The sequence below is a fragment of the Giraffa tippelskirchi genome, chromosome 8 (genome assembly GCF_054371585.1).
Source record: "Giraffa tippelskirchi isolate mGirTip1 chromosome 8, T2T-mGirTip1v1.2.pri, whole genome shotgun sequence".
NCBI classification, from domain to species: domain Eukaryota; kingdom Metazoa; phylum Chordata; class Mammalia; order Artiodactyla; family Giraffidae; genus Giraffa; species Giraffa tippelskirchi.
This window is the reverse complement of record NC_137282.1, coordinates 89628254-89652384: the sequence shown is the minus strand read 5'-3', so window position 1 is coordinate 89652384 and position 24131 is coordinate 89628254. Positions and strand designations below refer to the sequence as shown.

At 35.9% G+C, this 24131-nt stretch overlaps 1 protein-coding gene across 1 annotated transcript in view; it reads left to right on the top strand.

Moving 5' to 3' along the window:
- HCN1 (hyperpolarization activated cyclic nucleotide gated potassium channel 1) overlaps positions 1–24131 on the top strand; it is a 435287-nt gene that overhangs the window by 351785 nt on the left and 59371 nt on the right. The window contains exon 6 of the mRNA XM_081521338.1: positions 20206–20446. Coding sequence (XP_081377464.1) covers positions 20206–20446 — 241 coding nt within the window. The remainder of the gene's footprint in view (positions 1–20205; positions 20447–24131) is intronic.

Below are 24131 nucleotides of genomic sequence, written 5' to 3'. Positions count from 1 at the left end.
GATGATGATAAGTACCTAACAGAGCTGTTTTAAAATTAAATGAGAAAAAAACATTAAAAGTTTGAAAAGTGCCTGGTATATATAGTTAAGTACACAGTAAAATTTGATTCTTAGTATTACTATGATTCCGTGAAAAATAGTGTATAGTCACAGCTCACACAGCTCTTACAACTTGATGAGAGACAGAAATTTAAACCAGTAATTATAACTGTGTGTTAGTGCTATGAGAGGTCATTCAGAGGGTGTTAGACCATACCTCAGAGGGACACTAACTCCAGGTTTATCATATGTCTCATTTCTTTTGGAATTTATTCAAACAATCTGCTGACAAGCCCTTCCTCCAGTTTAACAACCAGCCTTCTGGAGACAGCATCTTAGCATCAAAACTTGGCATTGGAATGTTAAGATTAGAGACTGATGATGCTTTAATGCAGGAGTATATTTAAAACAAAAAACTAATTAGAAAAATTCAGTGAGCCATACCCCTCTGCTTATGAGAGCCTGTTGGAATGTGTACAAAGTAAGAAGGTCTATTTTTATCATGATCAGATTTATACTGATTTGATTAGAGCAAAATGGCAAACTTAACAGTCGAGAAAGAGGTTAATGCACTTCTAAGTCTGTCTCCAAAGTTCAGAACTGATCTATTTTTAAACAATGGCATGTGAAGAGCTGTGGGCTGAAAATAGGTACAGATCATGTGTCCCAGCAGAATATAGGACGTCAGTATATTTCATTTTCACAGAACATGAATTGGGCTGAGAGTATAATACTGTCCTTCTGACCTTTAATTTGTTGAATAGAGTGTTGGGGAAAAAATCCTAATTTGCATGCATATATTTAGTGTAATTCAGAATAAGTTTTTAAAGTACATACTTGTTGGTTTTTTGAATATCTTCTAAAAATGTGTTTAGTTCAGGTTAATTAAAATAGCCTAGACACGTAGTCTTATAAAGCTATATGGCAATGGCACCCCACTCCGGTACTCTTGCCTGGAGAATCCCATGGACAGAGGAGCCTGGTAGGCTGCAGTCCATGGGGTCGCTTCGAGTTGGACACGACTGAGCGATTTCACTTTCACTTTCCACTTTCATGCATTGGAGAAGGAAATGGTAACCCACTCCAGTGTTCTTGCCTGGAGAATCCCAGTGACTGGGGAGCCTGGTGGTCTGCCGTCTATGGGGTCGCACAAAATTGGACATGACTGAAGCAACTTAGCAGCAGACACGTAGCATTATAAAGCTATACAGGAATCATGTGTCATATGCTCATGTAAAAGGCACATTAACCAAAGGCTAGAAAATATATGTAAGTGATCTAATCTTGGTCACATTACCAAGGAAAGAAATTGAGTCTTTCCACTTTCATCTTAGAACTTTTCCCTTGCATCCCTAGTTTTTAGAAAACAAACAGACAAAAAGTATTCATTGATTTCTTAATGTGTGAGAGATACTGATTCAGGCATGATGAGAAGGTAAATTATAAAATGTAGTTTCTAGTCCCACAGTGCTTTACTGTGTGTTTGTCGAGAAAAGATAGAAAAACATGGAAAAAAAACATGAAGAAAAAGTTAAAATACATTACTAAAAATACAAGAAATGTAGGAAGTTGCATATGGTTAATTGCCAGAGCAAAGCAGACATTACTCACAAAACTTTGAAATGGATTAAAGACTTAAATATATAGACCTAAAATCACAAACCTCTTAGAAGAAAACATAGGAAAAAATGCTTCTTGAAATGGGTTCTGAAAATGATTTTTTGGGATGAGACCTAAAACACAAGCAATAAAATAAAAACTAAGTGAGTCGAACTACATAAAACTAAAAAGCTTCTGCAGAATAATCAACACAATAAAAATACAACCCGTGGACTGGAAGAAAATACTTGGAATCTACACATCTAGGAGAGGTTAATATTCAAAATATATAAACAACTGACATAACTCAAGAACAGGAAAGCAAGTAGTCCAGTTAAAAAGTGGGCAAAGGACCCGAATAGACTTTTTTTTTTTTCCCCAGAAAAGACATTCAAATGGCCACGAGTCATATTGAAATGTGCTGAATTTAACTGATCATTAAAGAAATGCAAATCAAAACCACAGGGAGGTATCACCTCACACCTATTGAAGTGTCTGTGATCAAAGGACAAGATATAGCAAGTACTGGGGAGGACCTGGAGGAAGGGAAACGGGGAGGGTCAAGAGGAGGACAGTTTGTATATCACTGAGCAAGAGCCAGCTCGCTGGACCTATTCCTTGATTTTTCCTATCATCCCTTCAGTACTCTGCTTTATTGACTATGCCAAAGCCTTTGACTATGTGGATCACAACAAACTGTGGAAAATTCCTAAAGAGATGGGAATACCAGACAACCTGACCTGCCTCTTGAGAAACCTGTATGCAGGTCAGGAAGCAACAGAACTGGACATGGAACAACAGACTGGTTCTAAATCGGGAAAGGAATATGTCAAGGCTGAATGTTGTCACCCCGCTTATTTAACTTACATGCAGAGTACATCATGGCAAACACCAGGTTGGATGAAACACAAGCTGGAATCAAGATTGCCAGGAGAAATATCAATAACTTCAGATATGCAGATGGCACCACCCTTATGGCAGAAAGTGAAGAAGAACTAAAGAGCCTCTTGATGAAAGTGAAAGTGGAGAGTGAAAAAGTTGGCTTAAAACTCAACATTCAGAAAACTATGATCATGGCATCTAGTTCCACCACTTTATGGGAAATAGATGGGGAAACAATGGAAACAGTGAGAGACTTTATTTTCTTGGGCTCCAAAATAACTGCAGATGGTGACTGAAGCCATGAAATTAAAAAACACTCACTCCTTGGAAGGAAACTTATGACCAACCTAGACAGCATATTAAAAAACAGAGACATTACTTTGCCAACAAACATCTGTCTAGTCAAGGCTATGGTTTTTCCAGTAGTCATCTATGGATGTGAGAGCTGGACTATAAAGACAGCTGAGTGCCAAAGAATTGATGCTTTTGAACTGTGGTGTTGGAGAAGACTCTTGAGAGTCCCTTGGACTGCAAGGAGATCCAACCAGTCCATCCTAAAGGAAATCAGTCCTGAATATTCATTGGAAGGACTGATGTTGAAGCTGAAACTCCAATACTTTGGCCACCTGATGCAAAGAACTGAATCTTTGGAAAAGACCCTGATGCTAGGAAAGATTGAAGGTGCAAGGAGCAGGGGATGACAGAGGATGAGATGGTTGGATGGCATCAACGACTCAATGGACATGAGTTTGAGTAAACTCTGGGAGTTGGTGATGGACAGGGAGGCCTGGCATGCTGTAGTCCCTGGGAACACAAAGAGTCGGGCAAGACTGAGCGACTGAACTGAACTGAGCTAACTCACCCCTACTCCAATATTTTTCTGGGTGACAATGTTTAGGACTTCAAAAATTAATCCTGTGCTAGTGTTGTATAATTCCACTTACGATGCTGGTGGAATAAGCACATTCATAGCAACAGAGAGTAGAATTTATCAGTGATTTGAGTGAAGGGAGAAAGTTATAAAGGTTACAGAACTGTGGTTGAAATTGATGAGAATGTTCTAGGTATAGATACAGAGGAACTTCCCAGGTGGCGCTAGTGGTAAAGAACCCACCTGCCAGTGCAGGAGACATAAGAAATGACAGTTCTATCTCTGGGTCGGGAAGATCCCCTGGAGGAGGGCATGGTAACCCACTCCAGTATTCTTGCCTGGAGAATCCCATGGACAGAGGAGTCTTGCAGGCTACAGTCCATCGGGTATCAAAGAGTCAGACACGACTGAAGTGACTTAGCACGCACACTCACTAGTGGCAACGCTCATACAACATTATGAATGTTCTTGTGAATTGTATACTTGGAAATGCTTAAACTATAAATATTGTTGTATATATTTTATAAACATCTAAAAAGTGAATCTTATAAAATTGTACCCATTATTATAACTCTCATCCTGCCTCTAAAGTCATTTCCATCTGCCTGTAGCTCTTGTCAACTAAATGCCCATGATACTTCACACTCAATACAAAAATAAAGCAAAATCCTTTTTTCATGTAAGTAAAGTTTTTTTTTTTGTTTTCTGCTTTTTAATTTATTTCACCCCAGACTGAAGAGCTCAGAAGTTGCTGAAGTGTGTGGGCTGTATTCCACAGCTTCTCAGAGCCATCTGAGCTGGATCATGTGTGTTACCCCTGCCACTGCCGTACTCCCAGAGCTGAGGTGCTGCTGTGTCTTGACAGATGCTCCGAGGGGGCAGCTTTGTCCTTCCTGCCACTTTAGCCAGCCTAACTCGCTATGTTAATTTGTTGGGGCTGTAATCACAAAATACCACGGAGGCTTAAACAACAGACAATCGTTTTCTCACACTTTAGGGGCTGAAGTCCAAGGTCAAGCGTCAGCAGGTTTGGATTCTTCTGAGGCTTCTCTCCTTCGCTTGCAGATGGCCACCTTTATTTTCATGTGCTCAGTTTTTCCTTCTCATAGCAGTCAGACTGGATTAGGGCCCACTCTCACAGCTTTATTTTAACTTCATCTCCTCGTTAATAGTCCTGTCTCCAAACACAGGCACATTCTGAAGTACTGGGAGTTAAGACTTCAACATATGAATGTAGAGGTGTCATCATTAAGCCCATAATGCTTGCCAACACGTGCAATGCTTAAATCTAACTAATGTGACAGACAAATAAATATTTAATATAGTTTAGAATCCCTGCTTAGTTTTAGGGAGTGGCCTGATTTCCTCAAGTTCTTTGCACATGTACACATACTGTTATTTCTATTGATGGCCTATTAATGGTGAAAAAGAATTTATGTGGATTTTATTACGAAATATCATGAATAGGTTTTTATCAAATTCTCCAAATCCCTTCTCAGAATTTTTCAACTCATTGTACTATCCGCTGGTCCTGTTTGAATAATATTTTTTAGTTTAGCTGTTTGATGTATTCACTGTATTTGACAGTCCAGATTAATCTGTTTTTATCCTGCCAAGTGGGCTTCACTCCTATTCTGTAAATCACTCTAAAACTTGCTCAGTTTGCAGACCACTGGAGCTGCAATCCCTGGTGTTTACACAAATCCTAACTGAGCTTCAGCCTAGGATTCCAGAATGAGACAGTGATACTAAGTCTCTAATGAACACTGTCATTGTCAGTATACAATTTTTTAAAATTTATTTATTTTTGGCTTGGCTGGGTCTTTGTTGCAGCACACAGGCTCTTTGTCGCTCCTTGCAGGCTTTCTCTAGTTGTAGCGAGTGGGAGCTACTCTCCATCTGTGGCTCATGGGCTTCTTATTGCAGCAGCTTCTCTTGTTGCAGAGTACAGGCTTTAGAGCTCACGGGCTTCAGTAGTTGTGGCACACAGGCTTAGTTGCCCTGCTGCATGTGGGATCTTACTTCCTGGACCAGGGATCGAACCTGTGTCCCCTGCATTGGCAGGCAGATTCTTAACCATTGGACCACCAGGGAAGTGTCAATATACAATTTTTTGATTTAGGCTTTTTGGTCTGTTTCTACATTATTTTCTTTCCTGTACAATCAAATTTAAGTGAATGTTAAGAGAATTTTATGTCATCTGCTGACATCCTGCATGGTACCTAATATGTTCCTGTGTTCTAGGAAGGCAAAACAGTAGGAGTATGCAAAGACCAAATTAATCTCAAGCTTCATTTGCATTCGTCTGGTAAAGTTTAAATGTGATTTAATATCTCAGAACCAAATTAGATGCATATGAGAACTGTAACTACAGAAAACATTTAAATTTTTGAATCTGTATCTCTCAAAATTCACCATGTTCTGATCTATTCTTTACAAGCAGGCACATTTCATTTAAGCCACTTAATCATAATTTGTCATTTGTATATGCAGATATGTTAGGATAGTTACCTTTTAACTCATAAAACAAAGAGCCTATGAACCTAGCAATTAATGCTATAGCCGAATTTAAAAATAGGAAATGGTGAAAAATATTAAAGCTGGCCAGTATTTAAGAGTCCATTGCAGACTATTTATCTCTTTATCTCTATTGGGTTTTTCTCAATCTAACTGCGATTAACACAAGATGAAATATTGTGTGGCCATTAAAAAGAATGTTACTGAAGACCATAACTCAAAATGGTAAGTATTTTAAGTTATAAATGTGGGGAATAATATATATACAATGTTATTATGATTTCAATTAGGTTAAGGTGAATAAGAAATCACATTAAGACAATGCATAAATTACTTTCAGTGATGAAAATATAGTGATTTTTTTCTTTTATTATTTTAAGGGATATGTGTATATTCATTTTGATTTTAAAGATTTTTAAAAATACAATTGCTTGCTAATATAAAATTTTTTATTTTTTTAATAAGATGTAAAGTTACAATAAATGAAAATTGAGGCACCCTATACATTAATTCATCAATCCTCTAACTCCTTATCTTACCTCTAACTCCTTTAACTTCCCCATATAAATGTTACTCATCTCAGCTCAGTTGGTAAAAAATCTGCCTGAAATTCAGGAGACCCTGGTTCGATTCCTGGGTCAGAAAGATCCCCCAGAGAAGAGATAGGCTACCCACTCCAGAATTCTTGGGCTTCCCTGGTGGCTAGATGGTAAAGAATGCACCCATAATGCGGGAGATCTGGGTTCGATCCCTGGGTTGGGAAGATCCCCTGGAGGATGTCATGGCAACCCACTCCAATATTCTTGCCTGGAGAATTGCTATGCTTAGAGGAGCCTGGTGGGCTAAGACCATGGGGTGGCAAAGAGTTGGACACAACTGAGTGACTAAGCACATAGCCCATCTCTAACCAAAGTTTTTTAAAAAACCTCACTTTCTTATCTCTAACTCCTTTAAATTCCCTTAAATAAATATTGAATGTATTTCTTACCTTTGAATTTTATTACAATTTTTTTATTTTCAGATTATTTAGGAATTATAAAGACAGTTAAATGCTCTCTTTTAAAAAAATAAGATTATCCCAACTAAAGAAACAGCTCTTCATAAATTCTTTGTAATGGGGACACAGAAATCAAGGGAAATGCTTTGACTTTTAGAACTTGAAGCAGTTACCTAACTTGTTAGTCAATGTTTGCAAAAGTGTTTAAAACATTTTCAAGCATTAAGGTTTGTATGGGGTGATTGACTTATACATGCAGTCAACCATCTTGCAAATTAAAATACAAACCACCAGATCAATATAAGCCTGTTGGAAATGCTGAGGGATTTTTTTTTTTTTAATTTCAACTATGTGCTTATTTAAAAAAAAAAATTGGTTGTCTATTTAATTTGCAATTCTATTTCTAAATTACTACATCATTAGGGAATTATAAGAATTTTTACTCTGGCCAAAGGGTATATCACTGACTGTGCTCAAAGACTATCTTGTCATTTTTATCTTCTGAACCCCTGCTCCTATCTTGACTTTTGTCTTTAATAACCAGTACTCAACTCAATTTTTAGAAAAAAATTTGGTCTAATATATTCTTGGCTTCCCTGGAGGCTCAGACAGTAAAGAATCTGCCTGCCAATGCAGGAGACCCGTCAATCCCTGAGTGGGGAAGATCCCCTGGAGAAGGGTATGGCAACCTATTCCAGTATTCTTGCCCGGAAAATTCCATGGACAGAGAAACCTGGCAGGCTGTTCTTACCAAATTACTCTGAACTCTTGTTTCTCTGAAATTTTTTAGAATATATAGTCTCTACCGTTACATTGATTTTAATATTCATTTGTTTTATAATACAACTGTTTCTTATAATGGTAAATGATAGATAACACTTAGTGAAATTAAATATTTTCCTTGTATTCTTTAATTTAGTCATTACAGTTATCTAGGTAGAGTTGCTTACAAGTGAAAAGTTTAAGGTATGGGTCACTTTGTACAGGCACTGAGTTAGTTGGTTTTGGTATCAAGAACTAAGCCCAGATACATACACAGCAAGAGACACACAGAGTCTCACCCATGTTTATTTTACTTTTTACAATTATCTTACACTGAATATATACATATATATCTTCCTTCCTCAACTTGCAGATACTTCTTTATTTTAGGGATCATGGTTTCCATATCTGACTGCTTATGACTTGAAATGTGTTATTAAAAACAAGAATTTTTTGAGTCATATCCCTTAAAGATTTAGATTCAGATTCTCTGAATCTGGACTGGAGCCTGGTAAACTGTATCTTAGAAAAAGTATTATAAATATCCAAGTAGGAAAATGCCATCTTTGGCAGGCCATGAAAGCATTTTTTTCTTCCTTATTGATGCTGTCTTCATAAGAGCCATGATTAGTCCCATAGACTAATCCTGAATATATTCTGTTATTTCCCAAGAATGGTTCTACATCACACCACGAACCCAAACTTTACCCACTCTGGGCAGTCTCTATGGACCCTGCTCTGTGTTGGACATTTTCAGCAGTCTTTTCAGAAATGCCTTCTCCCAGGACACTAAGGACTGCTCAGAAGCTGATATGGATATTTTTTTTAATTTATTGCCTCCCAAACTTCATGTAATGGTTTTAAATGTAATGACTACAGATCACATCTTAGAGCTTTTCCGTGAGATCTCTTAAAAAAAAAAGTGTTGGTTAGCATTTCCCAGATATTCATTTACTCTTCTTAGAAATCAGAGGATCTAAATCTAATCTTTTCAAGAATCAAACTGAACAATGTTTTACTCTTCTATGAAAATTTCACATTCAGTTTCACCTCTCTCTTCAAAGTAGAAATAAATACCAAAAAATTATACCTTATGTCTGTTTTGTTGGATTCTTCAATAAGTACAATATTTTGCATGAAGATTAAAAAAAATCTAGAACTGCATCTACTTTCCATACATATTATACCATGCTTTTTTTGCAGTAATGCTCTCTGTTGAGTAAAAATATAAAATGAATCACACTACATATGAAAGTTTAAATTTGCTAGTTGTTGTTGTTCAGTCACTCAGTCACATCCTACCCTGTTAGACCTCATGGACTGTAGCACACCAGGTTCCCCTGTCCACTATCTCCCAGACTTTGCTCATACTCATGTTCATTGAGTCAGTGGTACTATCCAACCGTTTCATCCTCTATTGTCCCCTTCTCCTCTTGCCCTCAATCTTTCCCAGAATCTTTTGCAAAGAGTTGCCTCTTCATATCAGGTGGCCAAAGTATTGGAATTTCAGCTTCAACATCAGTCCTTCCAATGAATATTCAGGGTTGATTTCCTTGAGGATGGACTGGTTTGATGTCCAAGGGACTCTCAGGAGTCTTCTAAGCACCACAATTTGAAAGCTTCGGTTCATTGATACTCAGCCTTCTTTATGGTCCAACTCTCGTATCCATACATGACTATTGGAAAAACCATAGCTTTGAGTATATGAACTTTTGTTAGCAAAGTGATATCTCTGCTTCTGAATATGCTGTCTAGGTTCATAGCTTTCCTTCCAAGGAGGAAGTGTCATTTAATTTCATGGCTATAGTCACCATCAGCAGTGATTTTGGAGCCCAAGAAAATAAAATCTGCTACTGTTTCCACTTTTTCCCTATTTATTTTCTATGGAGTGATGGGACCAGATGCCATGATCTTAGTTTTTTGAATTTTGAATGTTAAGCCAGGTTTTTCACTCTCGTCTCTCACCCTTATCAAGAGGGTCTTTAGTTCCTCTTTGCTTCCTGCCATAAGAGTGGTATCATCTGCACATCTGAGGTTGTTGATATTTCTCCTGACAATCTTGATTCCTGCTTGTGATTCATCTAGCCTGGCATTTCAAATGATGTACTCTGCATATAAGTTAAATATGCAGGGTGACAGTATATAGCCTTGACGTACCCTTTTCCCAATTTGGAGCCAGTCCATTGTTCTGTATCCAGTTCTAACTGTTGCTTCTGCATACAGGTTTCTCAGGCTGCAGGTAAGGTGTCTGGTATTCCCATCCCTTTAAGAAAAACTTTCCAGTTTCTTGTGATCTACATAGTCAGAGGCTTTAGTGTAGTCAGTGAAGCAGATTTTTTTCTGGAATTCCCTGGCTTTCCCAGTGATCCAGCGAATGTTTGCAATTTGATCTCTGCTTCCTCTGCGTTTTCTAAACCCATCTCATACATCTGGAAGTTCTTGCTTCATGTTTTGCTGAAGCCTAGCTTGAAGGATTTTGAGCATAAGTTTGCTAGCCTGTGAAATGAGCACAACTGTACAATATTTTGAACATTCTTTGGCATTGCCCTTCTTTGGGATTGGAGTGAAAACTGACCTTTTCCAGTCCTGTGCCACTGCTAAATTTTCCAAATTTGCTGACATATTGAGTTCAACACTTTAACAACATAATCTTTTGGAATTTTAAATAGTTCTGCTGGAATTCCATCACCTCCATTATCTTTGTTCGTAGTAATACTTCCTAAGGCCCACTTGACTTTACACTAGCAGTGACATTTTAAAAATAAATGTGTGAAACTAAGTATGATAAATTTTATTAATTCAGTATATTCACCATATTATAATTTCAAAATGTAATCAATTTAAAAAATATCTTTAATGAGATAGTTTGCATTCATTTTTTTAGGTTAAGTCCAGAATCAGCTCTATTTTTTAAATTGAATGTAATTAATTTACAATGTTGTTCAGGTATACAGCACAGTAGTTCAGTTTTATATATATGTATATATATACATATATATACATATATATATACACACATATATAAATATATATATATATATTCTTTTCAGATTCTTTTTGCTTATAGATTACTACAAAATATTGAATATAGTTCTCTGTGCTATACAATTGATCCTTGTCTGTTATCTATTTGATATATGATAGTGTTTGTATGTTAACCCCAAACCTCTAATTCCTCCCTCCCCCTCCCATTTCACTTTGGTAACCATAAGTTTGTTTTCTATGTCTGTGGATCTGTTTTTGTTTCATAAGAGAGTTCATTTGTATCCTTCTTTTCAGATTCCACATTTATGCAATATCATATGGTATTTGTCTTTGTCTGCTTTACTATGACAATCTCTAGGTCCATCTATGTTGCTACAAATGGTATAATTTCATTATTTTTATGGCTGAGTAGTATTTCATTGTATATATGTACTGCATCTTCTTTATCCATTAATCTGTTGATGGACATCTAGATTGCTTTCATATTTGGCTATTGTAAAAGTGCTGCAGTGAACACTGTGGTGCCTATATCTTTTTGAATTATCGTTTTCTGCAGATATATGCCCAGAATTAAGATTGCTGGATCATATGGTAGCTCTATTTTTAGTTTTTTTAAGGAACCTCCATATTGTTCTCCATAGTGGCGGTACCAAATTACATTCTCATCACCAGTTTGGGAGGGTTCCCTTTCTCCACACCACCTCCAGCATTTATTATAGACTTTTTGATGATAGCCATTCTGACAGAACATTTCAGTTAGAATGTTAATTTTTTATACTGCTTGATCTGTATATAGATTTCATAAAATTTAAGGTTAAAAAATATAGTTACCTTTCCAAGTTTTTCCAAACAATTTAATATTTTCTAATAACTGAATTATCAACTTTAAACTTAAAGCTGATAAGTGGTTAAAATTAAATAAATTAAATATTTACTAATGGTCAGTAACTCAATGTGGCCAATGACTACCATGTTAGACAAGGTTACTCTAGAAACAGATTGTATACTTTTAAATATTGGACTCAGTTCCTACATGCTATGTGATTTTTGTGAAATGACAACCTATTTGAAAATTATTTAGCTCATCTGTACTGTTGGGTTAATAATATAGCTATATCAGGTTGTGGTAATTAAAGGAGAAAACCCAAAACATTCAGTGACTGACTGACAAGTGTTCAGTCATATCCGACTCTTTACAACACCATAGACTGTAGCCTGCCAGGCTCCTCTGTCATAAACATTCAATAAATATTTTATCATCATCAAAGGCATTATACTACATTTAGTCTAGTGGTTCTTACCCTCTTGATGGTAATGGCTCCTTTGAAAATCCTATGAAAGAACCATCTGTATCCCATAAGATACTAATATGGTATATATCTGTTCTCGTAAAACTTCAGGTTCAGAGCAACCACCTGAAGCCTAACATCCTTTTTAAGTATTTTTAGGCTCCAGATTTACAATGCTTATTTTTAAATTAACTATTGTATAATTTTGACACCAATATCTCATTCTTTCCCTTCAACATTTGTTACTATGTCATGGGGTTGTTTGAGGAAATGAGTTCATGTTTGAGGAAATGAGTTCATGAGTTCAAATTATTTAGCTATGCTTCAAGATTTCATTTGTCTTCTTGCATATTTACCTTTTGCACTAACTTCTGGACAGAGGAGATGCTTCTTATTTACCAGATATATAAATGAATGTTGATAATTGAAGATAAAATTAAATAAGTACATAAGAGAAACATAATTTTTCTCAGTTTTCAAAATAACTTGATAATTATTGTTCAAGCAGCTATATTTTCATAGCACCTGGATCACATATAATAGACTCAAAGATCCTTTACATATACAGTATATATATATATATACTTTACATAGACAGTATATATATATATACATATATACTTTACATATACAGTATATATATATATACATATATATATATATAAACTAGAATTTTATATTTTTGAAGAATTATGTAAGAGTAAACATATTGCCATGTAATAATCTGCCCTGAAAATATGTATACTGCTTAAAATTAGTTTAAATGCATTCAAATTAGTTTAAAATGTAAACTACATTCTTCTACATTGGAGAAGTAGAAATACATTGATGCAAAAAAGAATAGGCATTTATCTGAAATGGGTAAAGTTTTTGATTGAAAAAGTTATGAAATAATAAAAGTGACTGTTTGTTTTCATTCCTAAGCATAGAGAATTGCAAAATATAGGAGTGTGAGTTAATTTTAACCACTCAGCTTTTGTGACTTTGATCCAGGTAATAGGGAGGCCCATAGTGGACTGAATGAACAATGGTTTGGAAGTCAAATAATAATGATGAGTTTCCCTAGATGTATTCTAGCTCTGTGGCTTGGACAATGTATTTTCTCTCTCAGCTCCACTCTCTTAATTCTTTATATATGTGGTGGAATAAAATCAAATTCAAGTTCATCCTTTGGTTGTTATCCTCCAGGAATAAATGAGGCATAATATGTAAAGTACCTACTTAAAATGGGTGCCTAATTTATATTATTGCCTTTCTTTCCCTTCCACATACCATCTTTAACTTGTCAAGTTACAATGTTCCTTTGGGGGGTATGTAGGGAGAACCAGAGATATCACTGAAGAAACATTTCTTAAAAGGGAGAAGTCAAGGGTACACATTGACACTGTCTCCTATAACACAAGACATACCCCCACAAACAATAACAGATCTCCCTCTGTCTTCTTGCAGTCTCTTGCTTTACAGTTCAAAGATCTCAGAATCTATTAATTTACAAAGCCAGTCAGATAGCCAAATTGTATGAAGTAGCATGTTTTAAAAACTGTGGCAAATAGGATTCACTTTGCTATACAGCAGAAACTAACACACTGTAAATCAACTGTACTTCAATAAAAATTAATTTCAAAATAAATAAAACAAAAATGATCATAATAATAAAAAAAATTTTAAAGCTGGCAAACCGGAGCATAGATACCAATGTAAAGATCAGCAGATTCAGATCTTTAAAAATAATTGCTATGGGGAAATAAAAGCAGCCAAGTGTGTAGCCATCAGTTTGCCACCCCACATGTCATGTTCTCAAAATGTGTAATAGTTCTAAAGAAAAAGTTTATAGTTTACATCAGAATCCTCTGGCTTGTAGCAACTGTAGTTATGTGCAAAGGTAAGATGACTTCTTATGAGCTTCCCCAGTGGCTCAGTGGTAAAGAATTGTCTGCAGTGCAGGAGCTATATGAGGCATGAGTTCAATCCCTGGGTTGGGAAGATCCTCTCGAGTAGGAAAAGACAATCCACTTCAGTATTCTTGCCTGAAAAATCCCATGGACAGAGGAGCCTGGCAGGCTACAGTCCATGGGTCATAAAGAGTCAGACATGACTGAGCACGCGTGCAAGATGGCTTCTTAAAATCGGTCAAAGTACTAAGTTAGGGAGCTGGGCTATCCAATAAGCCATAGTTTTTCTTGAAATTTTGTGGTCTTTGACATATTATTCAATGTCTTCTATAAAGTAGGGTAGTAATAATATCTAAGGCATAGGATTTTGTGAGGATAAAATAATTTAGTACTTGTAGTAGTAGTGGGAAATAGACTCCACTCCTAAAGTAATGTTAGTTGCTCAGTCATGTCTGACTCTTTTCAACCCGCTGGACTGTGACCCACCAGGCACCTCTCTCCATGGGATTCTCCAGGGAAGAATACTGGAGTGAACTGCCATTCCCTTCTCCAGAGGATCGTCCTGACCCAGGGTTCAAACCCAGATCTCCTGCATTGAAGGCAGATTCATTACCGTCTGAGCGACAGGGAAAATCCAATATTTGTACAGCTTTGTTTAAATCAATACCTGGAACCAAGAAGAACTCCATAAATGTCATCTCTTGTTTTTATTGTGTTCATCCTTAAAATTATTTCTGCTTTAAAGAAACCCCTAACATATCCAGTTACTCTGTTTTGATTCTACCTATCCCAGGCCACTGAACTGAAAAAACAAAACAAAACAAACCTAGGACAACATCAGCAGCACCATTTTATAGGATGTTCTAGGTAATAAAGTATCATTTGATACAGATTTGACTATATGCACTTAGTTGTTTCTAAAGTTCACATAAAAATCTGCACATTGGATGCCATTTGAATGTCTGTCTAACATAAGTTCTTAGAAGGAAAACCTTGTGAGCTCCATACAGTCTAAAAATACAGAATGTGTTGGGTGTAGGAATTTAGCAATGCAGCAGCAACTCTGTTTTGTTAAGATTACTCTATGATTCATTATTGCAATGATGGTAATTATATTTATAGCGACCACGCTTAAAACTTTTTAGAGCTATACTGTGTGAAATAAAATATTGTAGAATGGAGGAGAACAAAATGTTTTACAAAATTTTCCAGAATGGTACTTAAATTGTCAATAAAGAATTGTAGTGCTAGAGGGAATCTTAAAATATTGCTATTCTTTTTAATAACAAAGAAGATATTGCATAAAATTTCCCAAGGTTACAGAATGCGTGTGATTCCAAAGCACAGATTTATGGTTAAAATAAATCCTTGACGCAATCTAAATATATCAAATCCCATTTTTTCTTATTGTCATAAAGTTAAACAAACTAGAAATCAAATTACCAACAATAAAAGATACCATTGAGAGTGAAAAAGCAAACCACACAGATGGGGAGAAGCTATTTGCAGTGCATATCCCAACAAAGAGCTCCTGTCAAGAATATAAAAAGAACTCCTTAAATAGAAAAATCGGGGAAGACTATTGACTGGACACTTCACGAAACAAAATATTCATCTGACCAATGAGCCTATGAAAATGTGGATAGCAACATTAATCACTGGCAGAATGTAAAGTAAAACCACATATCTCCTAATAGCTAATGAAAGTGAAAGTGTTAGTCACTCAGTCATGTCTGATTCTTTGCGACTCCATGGACTGCAGCCCACCAGGTTCCTCTGTCCATGGAATTTTCCAGGCAAGAATACTGGAGTGGGTTGCCTTCTCTAGGTGATCTCCCCTACCCAGGGATCGAACCCAGGTCTCCCACACTGCAGGCAGATTCTTTACCATCTGAGCCATAATGGCTAATGGCTAAAATTAAGGGTTATAACATCAAGTTTTTCCAGTGATGTAAGGCAACTCAATATACTTACTGCTGGTATATGGGAAAAATAATATAATCATTTTAGAAAACTTTTGGTGGTATCTACCAAAGTTCAAAACATGATTATCCAATTACCCAGCAGTTCCAACATAAGGTAAATATGTAAGAGAAGTCAGTGCATAAAGACTTCAAGAATGTTCATAACAGGCTGATTTTATTAGCCTGAAACTGGAAACAACCCAAGTGTTATGAAAGGTGGAATGGAGAAATAAATTGTGACATAGTCATAGAATGAAATGCAGCCTGAAATATAAAAAGAAAGAACTGCCGTCACACAACAGCATGGATGAATCACACTGACACGATGATGAGCAAAAGAGGAAAGACACTAAAGACTCTGCAGTGTGTGACGCCATTTGTGTGAATTTCAAGTACAACTGCTTATAGTGATATAAGTCAGAAGAATGACAACCTCCTGGCTTGATTGGAAAAGGAAAAAAGGAAGCCTTCTAAAAATTGCTCTGTACGTGGATCCAGGAGGCTATATAGGTTCATATATATTTTAAAAATTCATCTAAGATTTGTGTATGTTTAAAACTTGTGCACTTAAACAATATCCATATTATAGTTAAAAAAAATATTCTCTACACTAACAATTAACGTGAATAATCCTGTTGTACTTTAGCAAAGTATTGGGATGGACTGCTGAAAAAGGAAGGCATTCGTATCTTAAACTGACATGTCAAAGTAAGATCAAATGTAGGATTCTTCTGTCATTGTCTTGTTGTTATATTATGCTGTGTTTTCAATATATAAAAGTTGATTTATTTGGAATTTGAAAAGGAGGTTTGTCTGTTTTCCTCTACTTTTTAACTTACTCAGTTATTTATTTATATATGTACAGGCTCATATTTTGGGATTCCCTGGTGGCTCAGACAGTAAAGAATCTACCTGCAATTCAGGAGACCCAGCTTCAATCCCTGGGTTGGGAAGATCCCCTGGAGAAGGGAATGGCAACCCACTCCACTATTCTTGCCTGGAGAATTCCATGGACAGAGGAATCACTGAGATAGAGCAAAAACTGTAGTCTGGTGGGCTACAGTCCATGGAATCACAAAGAGTCATACATGACTGAGCAACTAACACTTTCACTTTCACTGGTGGCTCAGATGGTAAAGAATCTGCCTGCAATGCGGGAGACCCAAGTTTGATCCCTGGGTTGTGAATATCCTCTGTAGAAGGGAATGGCTACTCACTCCATTGCCTGGAAAATTCCATGGACAGAGGAGCCTGGTGGGTCCATGGGGTCATACTTTATTATCTCAAGGTCAGGGCCATGTGTCTGATTCCCTTAGGGAGTGAATGTTCCTCAAGGTATTGTGTATAGACAATACTCCTAACCCAAGCTAGACATCTCACTAAAACTCTCGTTAGAACAACTGTCATAAAGAATCTGGATGGAGAATAGAGATATTAATAAATTAACTGTGTGTTTTATTTAAGTAAATGTGCTATAAGGACCTGTGATTAAAGAGGAGGAGTGTTAAAAGTTTTGTTTTACTAATAGAGTGATATTAATAACCTAACTAAATATGTTCTCTCTAAGAAAATGTGCTACAAAGAAATATGATTGATGGAGAAGAGCCCTCAGATGGTAAAACATCTGCCTGTAATGCGGGAGATCTGGGTTCAATCCCTGGGTCAGGAAGATCCCCTGGAGAAGGAAATGGCAACCCACTCCAGTACTCTTGCCTGGAAAATTCCATGGATGGAGGAGCCTGGTGGGCTACAATCCATGGGGTCACAAAGAGTTGGACACGACTGAGTGACTTCACTTTCACTAGACTCACTTGATTGTTTCCATTAAACTGAAAGTCGATTAGTTGTGTCCGAATCTTTGCAACCCCATGGACTATAGTCCATGGAGTTCTCCAGGTCAGAATCCTGGAGTGGGTAGCCTATCTTTTCTCCAGGGGATCTTCCTGACCCAGGAATCGAACCAGGGTCTCCTGCATTGCAGGCGGATTCTTTACCAGTTGAGCTACGAGGGAAGTCCATTGAACTATATATCCTCAAAACAAGCAGACTTCTTGGGAAGAAGAAGAGCTTTTAAATGCCAATGACTTTCTGTCCCATTATGTCTTTTTCTGTCCAAGTTCTATTAGAATTTACAATTTAAATCAGAAAGAATTCACAAGGATGTAAAAGTTCCACAGAGACAGAGAAAATGAATGGATTCCTTCAAATTAACAATAATATGAAATTATTTTCACAGTAATATAATTAAGGCAGCTCCAGTGGTGTACCTGAATATAGGATGCATCATAGAAAAGAATTCCCCATGTAATTAGAGACCAGTTTAATTTCTGGTAAAATATGCTTTCAATTATTTTCTAAAATAAAAGTGAGAAAACAATGAAGAGAAAAATCTGTATACTTCAAATCAAAGAATATAGATGAAAAGATTATTTTATTATTTTGTTTGAAAACTTATTTTCTCTGCAACCTGGCTTATTTTCAGTTACCTATGCAGGATACTTCTATGTCGTTTAACACATAATATCATTAACTTTCAAACAAGCAATCTGATCATTTTAATAATATATTTCTGTCTCCTTTTAATTCATGTGGTTACCTTGGGTACCTTGAATGGTTCACTTTTATCTTCATGTGTTTTTTTGTATGGAAGATTCAAGCTTTTGAATAGTGAAAAACCACATTTTTATATACATAAGACTTGCTTCTCAAGCTATTGACTTGAGAAAGCATTCTAAGAATTTTAAATTGCCACTTCCCAATAGGAATATAAACCAAGTTTTGTGAGTACTTTGTTTTCCAGTGTCAAAACTCCATCTTCCTTCTTTCCCTTTTAGCTCCCTTCCTTCTTTTCTTCTTTTTTATCCCTTCCTTCTATCTACTTATACATTATGCATATTGATTGAACACTTACTGTGTGCTGAACTTACTGTAGTCCCCCACTCCAACCACAGCTCTTCATCATCAGTTAAAATTGATCACAAATGCCCCTAGATATAGCCACCCAAGTGTCTATTGTGCATTATAGAGCTTGGATGATGCTGTACCAAGTACCACATGCAACATCCTTCTCTTGTTTTTGTCTTTATGTTCACTTTCTGGTTATTGCTGCTGATTTTTAAATATTTTACCAATTTCCATGAAACTCCACTATTAGAGATACTTATCTGTTTTGCTGAATTCACAGCATATTGTTGAGGATGAAACAGTTTCTTTACCATGTTGAACTCAAAATTCTGTGCCTTCTGCATCAACTGGAATTTTTTAACTATCCTGGAATAACAGATATCAAATTATTTTATGAAGGAGATTGAGGAAAGTTTCTTTCCCCATATTGGAATCTAGAAGTTTGTATTCCCAAAGCAGGAATTCAGATCTCCTTCTCTTTTAATACCTCTGTATCTATTTGCCCTTTTCCATCTCTTGGCAGAGGTGACTTCGTTTTATATGTCTCTTCAGCGTTCTCACAAATTCAGGTCCAACCCTGTTCTTTGGGGTGGAGGCAGGGAACTGGAGAAGGTATTTCTGAGAAATGGCATTGAAGTGAAATTTAGATTCCCATTGCTTATTCTGTTCCATATCTAACTCTCAGCATTAAAACTGGTTGGTCCCATGTCCTTGTTTTGGTTCATAGTGATAGCACTGTGTCTAATCTGGTGTATAAATCTCCTAATTTAGAACTGACCCGAACCCATAAATAAAGCAATTTAGGAAAAGGAAAATATGGCCTTTGTCCAGTCCAAAACTTCCAATTAAAACCCAGGAGGTTTTGAAAGGGTAATTTTCTGATCTAACCCAGAAACAAATTGAATTTATAATTATAGATTATAGTCAAATTAGAGTCTCCTTTGTGTAATGTGAACAATATCAAGTCTCCTTCCCAGAATATGAATGATGTTAAGAAAAAAACGTCAGAATGCTGTTGGCATTTTGCTGGCATCTGGGCTCTTGTTTCAGAACTCCAGTCAGTAGGTACAAATTAGATTATTCAACACAGTGGGCCACAGAAGCAGTAACATCAAGGTTAATAGGAAGTTATGTGGCTTCTTTTCTTCATAAAAACAGATAAAAAGGAGACTAAAACCCTTCCACATTTTAATTCTAATTTTGTATAAAAAATGATAAAGTAATGGGAAGTTATAAAAGGTGAACTTGTATATATTTAATTAATATTTATTGATGTTTAATACATGCCTATACTACTCTATGTGCTAGTTATACAACATTGCAACACAAAAATAAAACATAATCCCTGACTTTGAAGAAATATGTGGATTATTAGAATTTATGTATTTTTGTTTCTTAATTTAAATTACAATGTTATTCTATATAGAGATCTTAATTTCAGCACCTGTTTTGCTTCCTGATATGATTAATCTCTCTTAATTTTGTTTACTCTTGCCATCTTTAGGAGATAGTCAACTTCAACTGCCGAAAACTGGTGGCTACAATGCCTCTTTTTGCTAATGCGGATCCTAATTTCGTTACTGCCATGCTGAGCAAGTTGAGATTTGAGGTGTTTCAACCTGGAGATTATATCATACGAGAAGGAGCTGTGGGTAAAAAAATGTATTTCATTCAACATGGTGTTGCTGGTGTCATCACAAAATCCAGTAAAGAAATGAAGCTGACAGATGGCTCATACTTTGGAGGTTAGTAAAAAAGAAAATGTAACTCAGATGAAATCTAATTTGCTTGCAATATGTATCTTTATCAGAATTTTGGAGATGTCAGAATGTTGATTAATTGGGTTTGAATGTGGACTTGTATTTGAATTCTGATAAAAAGTTTCTATAGTGTGTCGACTAAAAAAAATGCACTACCTAAAAATTGAGAATTGTGTTTTATTTGGCAGACAAAACTGAGGACTTAAGCTTGGGACACAGTATCTCAGATAGCTCTGAGAGACTGCTCCAAGAGGTAAGGGAGGAGCTAGGGTATATAGCAGTTTTTGCAACAAAGACCAGGTAGTTGAAACATGGAATGATTACTGTTGGTTAGAGAAAACCAGATATCTCAAATTAAAGAATTTAGTGCTTTTCTTTGTATGAAAAGATGCAAGAGTCTGGGCTCATTGAAATTATTCTTTTGATATGCACTTCAGTTATCTGGGGCTGGTATCCATGCTTTCTCCCCCTTATTCTCCTCCAAGTGCATCATCTGGGGTGGCTGCAGCAGTTGACTGGTAGGTGGTGGGCATCCTGTTTCTCTCCTGAGTTTGCTCTGGGCTCACCATTGGGTGGCTGTAATGTGATGGATTGATGGCTGAACATCATTTGTTTACTGATATGGCCGGCAACATTTTTTCATTGAAAACGGGTATGTTTTCACATTTCAGTGCCATGTGTTCAGTACATATGCATTTGCTATTGTATTAGTTAGAATATCACTTCAGCCTCTTAAACTAGAACCAAATAACAGTGGCTTAAGCAGATAGAAAGTATGTTTTTCTCTCAGACAGAAGTCCCAAGAGGGTTTAATGACTCTCTCCAAGACAGTTTTTAGGCATGCAGATTTTATTCATTTTGCTGGTCTGCCATCCTCTAGAGTATTTTCCTTATTTATACAAGACAAATTGGTTCCTCTCCACAATATGGACTGCAGGAAGGGAGAAGGGGGCAGAGGAGTTGAAGAATGAGCAGTTTCTCTTTAGATGTGTGCCCAGATGGCCAACTTTACCTCTATTCACACACGATTGGCCAGAATTTAGTTAAAAGAGTACCTCTAGGTATAAGGAAGGCTGGGGAATGTAGCTTCTAGTTGTGTGATATATTAGGGATTTCTAGAAAAATGGAAGCAATAGGATATATATATATATATATATACACACATATGTACATATATACACACACATATATATATATACACACACATACAGAAAAGGAGATTTATTATGAGAAATTGACTCATATGAGTATGGGGGCTGACAAATATTACGATTTGCATGTGAAACTGAAGAACAGAAAAACAGGTGATTAAATTCAGTCTGATGTAAATCCAATCTGAGGGCAGAAGATGAGTCGAGATGTTAGCTCAAGCAATGAGACAGGAAAAAATATTCGTCTCCCCTTCTTCTTTTTTTTTTTCTTTATTCAGCCCCCAGTGGATTTGGAGGATGCATACACTGAAGAGGGCAGACTACTGAGTCACCTGATTGAAATACTAATCTCATCTAGGAACACCCTCATAGACATATCCCAAATTATATTTTTCTGGGCATCCTACGACCAGTCAAATTGACACATAAATTAACCATCACAAGGGGCTATTTGCTTTGCTAAAAATTCTGACATTTTGAGTTGTTTCCAGCTTTTTAGTGTAATAAGTTATATATTTATATTTGCGCAAATGTACAAAACTTGCCTATGAGTTAATTTACTGGGTCAAAGACTATGCATAATTTAAATTGAAATAAACATCAAATCATTTCTTTGATGAAACTGCCAGTTTCTACATTGCTTTGCCCATTGATTTTTACATTTTTCCTCCTAATAAGTAAGATTGGCATCCCCTTATTATTTACTTTATACTTCCATTATTAACAGTGATACTGAGGCATTTCTTCATAGATATAGATCATTTTTATTTAATTTTCTATTGCTATTTTTGCATTTTTAATGTATTGTTTGTCTTCATAAAGCAAATTTACAGAAATGTCCTTTATGTATTTTTGGTATACTGTAACTGTTTTCTCCAAAATTATTACTTCTTTTTAAACTTTCTTTCTAATTTTTTGTTTTATCATTCTGATCTTCATTATTGTGTATTCGATTTGAATCTTAGAGAGTTTGTATTTCTAAAGTGGGTTTTTTGTGAAATTATGAAAATGTTTTCCATATTTACTTCTATTTTATTTAGTTTCACTACATTGTTATTACAATTTTAACTTGTTAGAACAAGTGACAGGGAATGACTATTAATGTCTCTTGGTGCCAGTTCTGATATAACATTAAAGACAATGATTAATACTACATTGTCAGACATTGGTAAGTTTAATAGTTAAATATTACTCAACAGTAGGAAACTGAAATGTTTTCTTTAGAAAAAATCAGGAAATCTGCCTTAACATATCAGGTTTATTCTACAAGACAAATTCAAGTGAAACTCTTTTTCTTTTCATGAGTGAGGTATTCAATAAATGGTTCTTATTACTTTGTATTAATTCTTCACAGACTTTATAATATGCCTTTAGAAGTTTTCTCTGTCAGAATTAATGCCTCCCAACTCTGTGCCTCCATACTACTTCTCGCAGCTTTCAGAGTCCTGACTTCATTCTGCCTCATACTGAGCACTGTAGTTAGTTACTTGTCTTCCTTCTGATATTAGATGGCAAAAATGTGTGCATCAGAATCGTTGAAGCAGCTGTTTAAGTTCAAGCTCTGCCTATCAGAGATTCTAATTCAATAAATCCAGATTAGGGATAATATTTTATTTGTTTGTTCAATTAGATAATATATAACCAGTATATTTGAGCCTCTGAAAATCAGTAAAAAGAAAGTATTCAAATCAAATTAGTGATGTTGGCTAATCTGAAAACTAGGCAATATATTCATTTTTATTTTAAAATAATGGTAATAAAAGCAACAATAATATGCCGAGTTTAGGAAGTTTTCTTCAATAGCAGCAATAAAAATTTATTGGGAAAAGTTTTAATTTTATTAAATGCTTATTTGAAATATATCAAATTAACCATAGGTACGAAAAGTGAAAGTCACTCAGTCATGTCCGACTCTTTGCAACCCCATGGACTATACAGTCCATGGAATTCTCCAGGCCAGAATACTGGAGTGGGTAGCCATTCCCTTCTCCAGGGGATCTTCCCAACCCAGGGATGAAACCCAGGTCTCCAGCATTGCAGGTAGATTCTTTACCAGCTGAGCCACCAGGGAAGCCCAAAATAACCATAAGGCTCTCATTCATTAACCTATTGCAACTGAGTAAAAATTATCAGCTCAAAATATTTGGCCAGTTTTTGGTTAACCCAATAATTAGCTTCTTTGACTTTCTCCCCATTCATTAAGGATGATTTTTAATTTTTCATCTTTCCCTTTCTTCCCACTCTTTTTCCTTGTCATGATTCTGCATTGCATCAACCTCTTACTCTTGTGCAGATTATGCTAAGAAGAAAGAAAGAGTAAATTAGGGAAAGCTAAGAACTTTAAAAAAATCTACTTTAGTAAGCTCAGAGAATTAGTGTTCACATGAAGAAAAAGTAGAAATTGAAAGTTGATGAAAATAAATAAAAATAAAAGTATAAGCCAACTTTGGGGGGGGGGTTGGGGGAAAAAGGGTTTTGAGATAATTAATGAAGTGTGACAAATACATAAAAGTTTAGAA